Genomic DNA, 11,657 nt, shown 5'->3' on the forward strand with positions numbered 1-11,657 from the left:
GATTGGCTACGTGAACCCAGGCGTACAAAAGCATGAGCGTGCATGAATGCAAAGCAGAGAGCAAATCCCCGGGTGTGCCTGGAGAACGGCACAGCCTGGTGCTCTTACATAACAGCAACGACTGTGCATTTATGGGGTGTGGAGGGGTGCAGTGAGGGGACAGTCTGTGACCACCACACAGCACACAAATCCGTTAAAAAAACATCACAGGGCGAAGGAGCGCTGTTTCCATGGAACCCACCTGTCAATAACACGTAACTAAGACGACAGGCTGGTTCAGAGGGACAATTTCGGTAATTCGGCAGACTGCACGGAGGGCTGCGTGGCACGTGTAACGCACGGCAAGATGTTGTCTGGTGTTATGTAAGGCTGCAATGTGAGCACAAGGGCAATTGCTGAGCGAGATAATATTAGAAAATGGTGAGACGACCTACCTGAGGAAAAAGCGTGAGAGCAGACTGGTTTGCCTCAGGCAGTGTAATGTTCTCTCTCCATGTGATGACTGTTTGCAGATGACCCACTTCAATGAGAGAGAGACAGAGAGAGAGAGAGAGAGAGAGAGAGAGAGAGAGAGAGAGAGAGAGAAGCAATCTTTCTGAACTGGGAACAAAACACATTATCTCCCACATGCCCTCAGATTTTTTTGTATTTACAAATCTAAAATGTATTCAGAAGCATGTTGGCACAACCTATTTATAAGGTAATGCTTGATGAGCTAATGCCTTGTTCAGTGACTCATATTATGGTTCAGCCAGTGGACAGCTGCAGCTCCAAGGCTGTGGGAATCAGGGGCATTAGCCAGATCCAGATGTGGGCTTATGTATCCAGAGCTCTTACTTTCTGCATGAACGCATCAGCAACCAGGAGCTGTGTAGTCTTTGTAGATGCCACTTACATATTCTTACAAGTGCAAGATTTATTCCAATGGACCTGATCATAATAAGGGCATATTGCTGCCACTGCAACAGGGCTTGATAATCTTACATAGGCTGAGTTATCAGTATTTAAATCATAACTAATACTAAATAATTTTCTAACAAAAGCACATGCATAATGTGGGCTATATGTCAAAATTTGTAGGGAGTATGAACACTAAAGGACGGTTTCCCAGACAAATATTAAGCCTAGTATTCTAGTCTTGGACTAAAAACATCTTGGACCAAAGACATTTCCCCAATGGTTATATCCACTGAAAAAAAACAGTCTTAGGGTAGGCTATATCATTGTCTAGGAAACTAGCCCTAAGAGTAGAGAGAGCGATCTCGTACCAATTTTTAAAATCTTTGATCGACGTCACTTCTTTTCGAGCGCTTTCCAAATAACTTCCGTTTCCGCCTGACGTTGTTATGCCGTCGCGCCGGATAATGTGTACTGGAGTCAATAGGAAATAATTTGTTTTGGTTTAATATTGGTAAAATTATTCTAAACTGAGAACACGGGCACCGTTTGCAGAGAAGTTTGGCAATTTGGTAAGCATATTTCAGCTTGGAGGAATGTGTATGAACCCACGGTAGTTTCTCAACACTCGCCCGCTAACTTAGCTCTGGGCAAGTGTGTTTATATACGTCCTGTTTACGCTGACATTTTAGCCATCTGCAGTGTAGTCACGTGTGTAATAGGCTTTGTAAACAAATAGTACTCATTCGTAATATCCATTCCCACAGTGTGCATTATCATGGATGTTTTCGTACGTTTCCACCTATCCAGCTGCTATTTGCATTTTGGGAACATGCAAGTTGTTGCATCGAGTAACTATTAGCATGTATGTAGTTACATTAGCTACTGTAGATGTTTATAGGTATAGCTGTGTAATACCTATTCCAAGATATTTTCAAACGTCATTTTGCTCCCACTACGTGTCAGTACAAACCCCATTTATGCCCCTAAGGTGTGTTAACCTGAAGTTCCTCAGTAATTATTTCCCAGAAAGATGGCTTTTAATCGCGTTTTAAGCATGACAGGGCACTGACTGTCAATCAATATTGTCAGTGAATTACACATGTGTTTTATGATGGTTTCTTAGACTCCCTTTTCATGTTGGCTATAATTGTGACAAGTTAAAGGCTATTATAGTGTAGTTTATTATCATGCATTTGGATACTGGTCTTGTCCCTATAGGTGTGTGCAGCCAGGATTTGTATAAAAGCAGGGTGTTTATGAGTGGAAGCATGTTAACAGCACTATGGGAAATGCAGTCTTTAGCAGTTGCATTTGATGTTAATTGAGTAGTGTTGTGTGCCTGAAGGCAGTGTGTGAGTGAGCCTTTTGCTTCCGTTTTGGCAGGGCCCCCACCATGTCTCTGCCGAGACGGGACGTGGAGGAGCTGAGGCCTTGGGTGGAACGCACCGTGAAGAAGGTGCTGGGGTTCTCTGAGCCCACTGTTGTCACGGCAGCACTGCACTGCCTGGGCAAGGGCCTGGATAAGAGGAAGACCACAGGTGTGTGTGTGTGTGTGCGCGCGTTTGTGCACGTTTGTGTGCGCGTGTGCGCATGTGTGTATGTGTGTGTGTTTGGGTGCACCTATGTGGATGTGCTGGAATCTATCCCTGGGAAGTTGTTGCTCCGCGCGTCATCCGGATTGGTTCATCCCATCTGGTGTGTTCACCGTGTGGTAACCAATCCACACGAGCGGTGAATCCGCTCAGCAGGCTGGCGTCAGTTCACTGCCTGTGTCGCGTGCGCGCGCGTACCCGCCGCTGACCCTCCGCCTTCGCCGCCCCGCCTCCGCAGACCAGCTGCGGCCGTTCCTGGACGAGTCGGCCGGCGGGTTCGTGGAGCGGCTGTTCGAGGCGCTGGAGGAGGGGCGCAGCTCCCGCGGCGGCAAGGGCGACGGCGAGAGGCACCGCAAGAGGGAGCTGAAGGTACGAGCCGGCGGGGCGGGGCCGGGGGGGGGCGGAGCCCGAGCGCCGTCCGCCGGGACGCCCCGCCTTTCTGAGCGTCGCGGAGCCGGGGCTTCACTGGTGCCGCTCGACCGCGGGGTCTGACCGTCCGGCCACCCTAGAGCTCAAATAAGCACTCATACCTCCCCAGTGTTGTGTTTCTCATGAAGTGCTTCCCATACACAAGATCACCAGCATAGCTTACTTTCCTATTAATTACTGAAGGATATATATGCTTTGCCTCTGACTGGGGTGTCTAGGCATTCTGTCTTTATTCAGTTTACTGATGCCGTTCAGGTTGAGTGGCTCTTATAATAGCAGTACCACGATGTGGACTGAAACCTGCAGCCTCTGTAGGCGCTGTGCCACGCCGACGGGCCGTTAAGCCGCCTCCCTCTGGACAGGACGTGTTTGGCGACGACGCGGACGGCGGGCGGGAGGCGCCGGCCCCGCCCGAGGGCGCGGCGAAGAAGAAGAAGCGCGCGCCGCGGTTCGAGGAGGTGGAGGAGCCCGAGGTGCTGCCGGGACCCCCCGCCGAGAGCCCGGGCATGCTCACCAAGATGCAGGTAACGCCGCGCGCGCGCGCACACACACACACACACACGTGTGCCCTCACACAGGCCTGTAGCTGGGTAACGTGCACACTGTGGACTTTAGAAACAAATCCGTTTCACAGCTGAAGTCCTGTGCCCTGAGGTGTAACCCAGCACACGGACCTGGGGGCTGTGTAGCGCGGAGTGGTTGCCAAGCACAGGTCGCCTGAACGTTGTCCTGTGTGTGTTCGGCACGACTGGGTGGAAGGTGGGGGAATGAAGGGCTTGGCGGTTTCCTTCCTTCCACATTATGCTTTGCTTGATCTGCCACCGATCACTGGCATCTGCATGTTTGTGTGATTGTTTGGCGGTTGTTGGGTTGTTGTTTTGTATTTATTTTGTGGTTGTATGTCAGTTGTGTTTGTTTTGTATTTATTTTGTGGTTGTTTGGCGGTTGTGTTTGTTTTGTATTTATTTTGTGGTTGTTTGGCAGTCGTGTTTGTTTTGTATTTATTTTGTGGTTTTTTGGGTGTTGTTTTGTGTTTGTTTTGTATTTAGTTTGCGGTTGTTTGGCGATGGTTTGACGGTGGCCTTGCGTTGCTCCGCAGATCAAGCAGATGATGGAAGCTGCTACGCGGCAGATCGAGGAGAGGAAGAAGCAGCTCAGCTTCTCGGCTCCGGCCCCTGTCCCTCCGGTGAGTCCCGTCTGGGAGGTCAGAGCGAAACGGAGCGCGCTCAGTTCAGTCTGTCTGGGAGCTCAGAGCTAAACGGAGCGTGCTCAGTTCAGTCTGTCTGGGAGCTCAGAGCGATATGGAGCGTGCTCAGTTCAGTCTGTCTGGGAGGTCAGAGCAAAATGGAGCGCGCTCAGTTCAGTCTGTCTGGGAGCTCAGAGCCGAACGGAGCGCGCTCAGTTCAGTCTGTCTGGGAGGTCAGAGCCGAACGGAGCGCGCTCAGTTCAGTCTGTCCGGGAGGTCAGAGCTGAACAGAGCGCGCTCAGTTCAGTCTGCCTGGGAGGTCAGAGCCGAACGGAGCGCGCTCAGTTCAGTCTGCCTGGGAGCTCAGTTACAGTTTAACAGCAAATGTGTTCTTTCTCTTTGAAATAAACCGATATCAGCTTAGGGAGTTTCCTGCTTCTTATAGATTTTTCCAGATTTGAATGTTTATAGAGCAGTGCAGTAAATGTGTAATTCCTACTTTGATGTGCATTTTCCAGCATAGTGCACTGCGATGCACATTTAATTATGATGCAAGTCATTTTGCTGGAGTTCGCCATTGTTAAACCCCTGCTTTCATCCTCACCTCCCTGTCCTAATACCCCCCCACCAGAGGGTGCCTCCCCTCGCTGCCCCCCCGATGGAGGCCCCGCCCTCTCTCCTCCCCCCCCCCGCCCAGCCGGCCCCCCAGTCCCAGTCCATCGCCCCCTCGCAGGCCGCCACCTTCATGAACGACGCCATCGAGAAGGCCCGCAAGGCCGCCGAGCTCCAGGCCCGGATCCAGTCCCAGCTGGCCCTCCGGCCCGGCCTCCTGGGGCCCGTGGGGGGCGGAGCCCACAACCTGGTGGCCCTCGCCAACCTGCACGCCATGGGCATCGCCCCCCCGTGAGTCCCTCCCACCTGCGTGTGCCGTACTCCTGTTTAGAATGAGCGAGGGCGAGTGATAGATTGAGTGTGATTGAGTGATTGACTGCCTGAGTGATTGAGTGAGCGATTTAGTGAGTGAGTGGGTGATTGAGAGTAAGTGACTTGAGAGTAAGTGAGTGAATGAATGTGAGTGTGTGTGTGTGTGTGTGTGTTGGTGTGTGTGCGCGTGTGAATGTGAGTGAGTGTGTGTGTGTGTGGGTGCATGTGAGTGTGTAAATGTGCGTGTGTGTGGCTGCACGCATGTGAAAAGTCCGCCTCCCCCCCCCCTCAGGAAGGTTGAAGCTCGGGAGGTGACGAAGCCGACCCCCCTGATCCTGGACGAACTCGGCCGCACCGTGGACGCCAGCGGCAAGGAGGTGGAGCTCACCCACCGCACGCCCACCCTGAAAGGTGAGCGCGGCGCGACGCTGTTCACCCGCTGTCTCTCCTCAGCTTGTGCCCGGCGACGCTAGCTCTTCCCTGTAGTTCTGCGCGGCCTCTACGGTGTAGAAATGACACGAGCGCAACAGAGGAACCCATTTGCTCCAGCACCCAGCTAGCACATTTATGACTGGACTGCTGATTTCCGTATGGGGGGTAGAAGAAGCTATACACCGAACACGTGTTAAAAAAAACCGAACAGGTCAACTGTTAATCCAGGTGGTTTACACAAACAAATCTACTGTAATGAATGGTACCCAAACTGTGGTATGAAGCTTCTAGAAAGTGAGCAGACCGAAAGCATCTGCTCCCTGGTAAACAAGCTTTAAATTGTTCTGTGTTTGCTGTAAGTCACACTTGTCGTGTGAATGTTAGGTGTCTGACCGAGCCCCCCTCTCTCGGGACAGCCAACATCCGGGCGGCGAGGCGGGAGCAGTTTCGGCAGCAGCTGAGGGAGCGGCCGGGGGAGGACCTGGAGTCCACCTCCTACTTCGACCAGCGCGTCACCATCGCGCCGCCGCAGCGCCCCCGCAAGGGCTTCAGGTTCCACGAGCGGGGCCGCTTCGAGAAGATCGCCCAGCGCATCCGCACCAAGGTCCGCCGCCCCCCCCCCCCCCCCCACAATCCCCCCCCCCACGTGTGCCCGTACTTCTCAAGGCTTTGTGTTTGGCCCCCTAGGACTCATTGCTTTGGGTTACGGGCGGCAGTGTAGCGTAATGGCTAAGGAGTTGGCCTTGTAACCCAAAGGTTGCAGGTTCGATTCCCCGGTAGGACACTGCCGTTGTACCTTTGAGCAAGGTACTTAGTCTGTATATATCCAGCTGTGTAACTGGATAAAATGTCCTTGCCGCATACATTTAATGGAGTTTTGGAATAAGTTTTGGAGCCTGTTTTACGATAATGTGAGTAGCAGGCCATTTTAGGAGTTTTGGAGAATTAGATCGTTTTAGGAGTTTTCGGAGTCTTGCGTTTATTACTGTAAAGCAGTGGGCCCATCTGTATTGGATTTAAATGGTGCAGTTTTTGTGTAGTTTGCCTAATTCCCCTTCCCAAATGTTCCCGCCGTTCCTTCCTCCGGGGCGTAGGCTCAGCTGGAGAGGCTGCAGATGGAGATCGCTCAGGCCGCCAAGAAGACGGGGATCCAGGCCTCCACCAAGCTGGCCCTCATCGCCCCGAAGAAGGAGCTGGGGGAGGGCGAGGTGCCCGCCGTCGAGTGGTGGGACTCCTACATCGTGGCCTCCAACGTGGAGCTGTGAGTGAGTCGCGCTGGACGATGGTCCTTCCGCACCAAGGCCTTTCCTGTTTCCCGTTTCCTGTTTCCTGTTTCCCGTTTCCTGTTTCTAAAGTCACTTCAGACTTATTTCACTGCTGTGCACTTAATGGAAACTTCTGGGGTAAGAATGTCAGGTTTTATCCGTAGGTTATTAATTTATATTCTAATGTTAATATTTTTATTTTAGCCATATTTTGAGCAAATTGTAATTGTGCAGAGCAAACTGGTACTAGGAAGATTAGCCCAAGGAAGTACATTGGATATAGGTGCACAATAGAATAGTTATCACTTGTATCTGTAAGTTAACAGATTTGAAATGTACATTAATGAATATTGTACTATGTTAATTGCATATAAAGATGTTTATTAATGCTCAGTGTGTAGCTTTTTAATAATCCATGTCTCTCCTTCTCTGTATTAGCACACCAACATCAACCTTTGAGGATGTGGACTTCTTTGGAGTGACAAATCTGGTGGAGCACCCTACACAAATTAGCCCCCCAGGTAAGAAGATCCTGAACGTATAATACGACCATTTCCTGTTTTGTGCTTTTTCTAGACCAGTCCGGAAATGCTATGGATCTGTAAGACTCGAGGTGCACAGGGAAAAAGTACATGTTGTCGTAAAAACCAAGCAGGAGAGGAAAAAATATTTTAGATGATGGACATGCTTTTTATATCAGCCATTTTGTGGTCTCCCTAAATACAAGTGTCTGTTAGTTGTACTGAACTGAAACAACCTGAAATGCCTTCATAAATATGTCTGGCTACATACCTCAACAATTCATCAAAATGTAAGAAATCTATGTAGTGGGTAAGGGGTTCTGAAAAACACAATATAGCCCACAAATGAAAGTGTTCAGAAAGTGTGTAAAAATAGGGCCACTCCACTCCACTAATTGGCCTGCGTCTGTTAGAGGATAACCTCCCCTTTCTCTCCATCTACGTTAGTGGACACTGACAAACCTGTGACACTGGGGGTGTACCTCACCAAGAAGGAGCAGAAGAAACTGAGGCGACAGACGCGCCGAGAAGCCCAGAAAGAGCTGCAGGAGAAAGTGCGACTGGGACTCATGCCGCCCCCCGAACCCAAAGGTGTGCCCCACGGCTCCCACCTCGGCCCCATAAAGCTGCTTTGGATTATGTTTACAAACCATCGTGTTGCGTTTAGTTTCTGTGTTGAAATTCCTTAAATGAAGCATGCACAATAGTGGCACAGAACACGGAAGAATTTTGAAGAAATGGTCAAAGTAAAAGTAAAAACTCATGTACACTCTCTTGCAGTGCGCATCTCTAATCTGATGCGAGTCTTGGGAACGGAGGCAGTGCAAGACCCCACCAAGGTGGAAGCCCATGTCAGAGCACAGATGGCCAAGAGACAGAAGTATGTATGTGTGTGTTTGAGTCCTTCTGGATTGTTTAATGGAAGCCTGGTTTTCAAATCCCTGTTGATATTCTGTTGCTGATTGAAATAGTCTCTCTTAAAAGCCAGTAGGCCTCAGGTGCCTCTGGGGATTTAATGGTTCTCCCAGCTCGCCGTGTTGCGGTGCAGTTGCAGTCTCCGGTCGTTTGTAAAGCCCTTCCTCCTGAACCATGCCTCAGGGCCCACGAGGAGGCCAACGCAGCCCGCAAGCTGACCGCAGAGCAGAGGAAAGAGAAGAAGGTGAAGAAGCTGAAGGAGGACCTGAGTCATGGAGTCCACATTGCAGTCTACAGGTAAAACTGGGCTGATCTCCTAATGTACAGGTGAGACTGGGCTAATCTCCTCAAATACAGGTGAGACTGGACCAACTTAATGATCTACAGGTGAGACTGGACTCATGTAATGATCTACAGGTAAGACTGGGCTAATCTAATATACAGGTGAGACTGGACTCGTAATGATCTACTGGTAAGACTGGGCTAATCTCCTAATATACAGGCGAGACTGGACTAATTTAATAATCTGTAAGTGAGACTGGACTAATTTAATAATTTATAGGTGAGACTGGACTAATTTAATGATCTACTGGTGAGACTGGACTCGTGTAATGATCTACAGGTAAGACTGGGCCAATCTCCTGATCTACAGGTGAGACCAGACTAGTTTCATGATTTACAGATGAGATTAGACTCATTTCATGATTTACAGGCAAAATTGGAGTAATTTAATGATTTATAGGTGAGACTGGACTAATATAATGATCTCCAGGTGAGACTGAACTAATTTCATGATTTACAGGTGAGATTAGACTCATTTTATGATCTATGGGTGAGACAGGACAGATGGTGTGATTATACAAGGAACATCAACTGGCAAGACTCCTAACCCAATTGTAAGTCACTGAATAATAAGTCACCAGTAAGGAGCAGGTGGGCCAAATGTAATTGGAGATCTGTGTTTGTTTCCTTCTCTGTACTTTCCAGGATCAGAAACCTAACGAACCCGGCCAAGAAGTTCAAAGTGGAGGCAAATGCCAATCAGCTGTACCTGACAGGGACAGTGGTTCTGCACAGGGACGTCAATATCGTGGTGGTGGAAGGAGGTGAGGGATTCCCTGTAGACCGCTGGTGCTAATTCATGAGTTGGTGCTGATGGAAGGTTTCATGTGGAAAAATAACGCATAAAAAAAACGATTTTCCAGGGAAAGGCACAGGAGTGGCTGCCATTGTGTGCTCACAGTAGCTTGGGTCCATGTTATCTGAAATACTGTGTAAAATGGTTCTATTATATCGAAGTGTCCCTGAGCAAGACACCAAAACCCCTAACTGCTCTGGTGAATAAGAGGCATCAATTGTAAAGCGCTTTGGATAAAAGCGCTATATAAATGCAGTCCATTCACCATATAGATGTGAATCATGCCTGCATGCTAACTTTGAATTGTGTTCTCAAATGAAATGTAGGCTGTTACTGAAAAGGGACTCACTTTGTAGGCTGTTTGGTTTGGTCCCAGCTAACAGAAACCGTTCTCACAATGTTGCTCTCCTCTGTGCCCCCGTTCTCCCCTCTATCAAGGTCCTAAAGCCCAGAAGAAATTTAAGAAACTGATGCTCAGTAGAATCAAGTGGGAAGAGCAGACCAACTCCAAAAGAGACGGTGAGAGAGGGGGAGGTGGCAGAAAGTCTCCGAGCTTGCTTGGCTGAAATATTTATTTGTTATAAGAAGTCAAGTGCATCTAGTCTTTGTGCATTTTATTGTGTGTTTAAAGCAGGGTTGCCCACTCCTGTTCCTGGAGATCTACCGTCCTGTTGGTTTTCACTCCAACTCTAACAAAGCACACCTCATTCAACAGCCAGAGATCTCATTGAGCTGCTCATTAGTAGTCGGGTGTGCCAAATTAGAAATGAAGACCTTCAGGACGGTAAGAGTTCCAGGACCGGGGTTAGGCAGCCATGATTTAACACGTTAAATCCTACGTGACCGCTGTAAACGGTCTGAAGTGAGCTGGAAAGTCAGCTGAGAAGGTGTTTCTCCCATCTTTCCTCCCTGGCAGACCACGAAGGTTCTGACAACGAGGGCCTGAAGAAGAACAAGTGCACACTGGTGTGGGAGGTGAGCGGGCGGGGCCACCCAAAAAACATGACCGCGACCCAACCGTGCGCTGCGACCGTTAATAACCTGTGGTCTACTTTCTCCGCCCCTCCTCCACCCCCCACACCCTCCGGCACCCAGGGCACGGCGAAGGAGCGAAGCTTCGGGGAGATGAAGTTCAAGCAGTGTCCCACGGAGAACATGGCGAGAGAGCACTTCAAGAAGCACGGGACCGAGCACTACTGGGACCTGGCCCTCAGCCAGAGCGTGCTGGAGTCCACCGACGACTGAGGGGCCACTCTTTTTGGGCACCATTGGTGGAAAAAAAATGGTTGTGAGGAGGCGTGGCTAAAGGGAGGGTGGGTGAGGTCTTGGAGGCGGGGCTAAAGCAGCCACAGATGCACAGAGAACCAGGACCCGAATACCGAGTCGGTCTGTGCGGCTGGAGGCCGTTTCCGTGTTTGTACACAGCGCACTAGAATCTAGGAGCTTTTCTTTTTTCTTTTGCTGTTGAGACTGTGACTGTTCACATTGTGAGGAGAGTGATGTGTGTGAGAGAGAGATGGGTTGTACTTAATTATGAATGTATGTGTGTGTGTGCGTGCGTGCGCGCGCGTGCATGTGAGTGCGCATCACTCTGACGATGTTGGTGTATAAGTTCCTGTGTCATTCGGGACGGTTTGGATTCTGTGTGACTTCTGGCCTCACCTGCCTCATGTCCTGGCTTGGCTGCAATGTCTTGCTTAATCTGTTAAATGCTGTTTCCAGAACAATACATCGACAAAAAACAATCCCTAGTGTTATTTAGAGCGGTTGTCTCATGCCACTGTCCTGAATTTGAACCCATTTCTGTACATTACCGGACTAATGGTAAAATTGTGTCCGAAGATCAAATTTAAATGCCTCACTTAAAAGAAATGTTCGTATTAGAGCTCATTATTTTTCATATGAAAGGTTATCCACTACGCACAACTAGAGCTGTAAGTCTTCATAAGATGCTCTTCAGTTTAAACGAGCCTATAAAGGGGACTTAAGGGCTATCCGAGGTGTTCATTCCATACAGGCGCAAAGATTAAAAGAAGGACATTTCCAAATTCCAGTGAGTGCAGATGGTGTTCCCCACAAAGTGACCAGTGAAACGTGTGAGCTCAGAGCTGCTCGGGGGGAACTGAAAGACTGCTTGACTTGAGAGTAGCTCTAAATAAAGTCCTTGACTGAACTTGCTGTGAATGGGAATGACACATTCAACTATATATATATATATATATATATATATCTAGGAAGGGAAAACCATAACATGTTGCAACACACTAATGGGAACTGCTGTAATAGTACACATTTCCAAATAAATATAATTAACAAAGTAAATGTGTTTATTAATGGGTGTAAATAATCCAGCCA

The 11,657-nt window shown here is 49.2% G+C and overlaps 1 protein-coding gene across 3 annotated transcripts; it reads left to right on the top strand.

Annotated features, from left to right (window-relative positions):
• Positions 1 to 1,331: 1,331 nt before the first annotated feature.
• LOC118233696 (U4/U6 small nuclear ribonucleoprotein Prp3-like) lies at positions 1,332 to 11,504 on the top strand. Of its 3 annotated transcripts, none has more exons than XM_035429564.1 (18): positions 1,353 to 1,469; positions 1,665 to 1,762; positions 2,284 to 2,438; positions 2,731 to 2,861; positions 3,237 to 3,445; positions 3,971 to 4,107; positions 4,739 to 5,010; positions 5,328 to 5,442; positions 5,880 to 6,067; positions 6,558 to 6,724; positions 7,167 to 7,249; positions 7,697 to 7,840; positions 8,030 to 8,129; positions 8,348 to 8,461; positions 9,152 to 9,270; positions 9,741 to 9,821; positions 10,219 to 10,277; positions 10,398 to 11,504. In XM_035429564.1, the coding sequence occupies exons 2-18, from the start codon at positions 1,680 to 1,682 to the stop codon at positions 10,545 to 10,547; spliced, it is 2,307 nt and encodes a 768-aa protein (XP_035285455.1). In that variant the 5' UTR covers positions 1,353 to 1,469; positions 1,665 to 1,679; the 3' UTR covers positions 10,548 to 11,504. The 3 variants fall into 3 exon arrangements, with proteins under 3 accessions (XP_035285457.1, XP_035285455.1, XP_035285456.1); XM_035429565.1 differs by having other exon boundaries at positions 1,355 to 1,469; positions 3,284 to 3,445; positions 4,021 to 4,107; positions 5,324 to 5,442; positions 10,398 to 10,547; XM_035429566.1 differs by lacking the exon at positions 1,665 to 1,762 and having other exon boundaries at positions 1,332 to 1,469.
• Positions 11,505 to 11,657: the final 153 nt, after the last annotated feature.

Source organism: Anguilla anguilla, chromosome 8 (genome assembly GCF_013347855.1).
Source record: "Anguilla anguilla isolate fAngAng1 chromosome 8, fAngAng1.pri, whole genome shotgun sequence".
In the NCBI taxonomy this organism is placed as follows: Eukaryota; Metazoa; Chordata; class Actinopteri; order Anguilliformes; family Anguillidae; genus Anguilla; species Anguilla anguilla.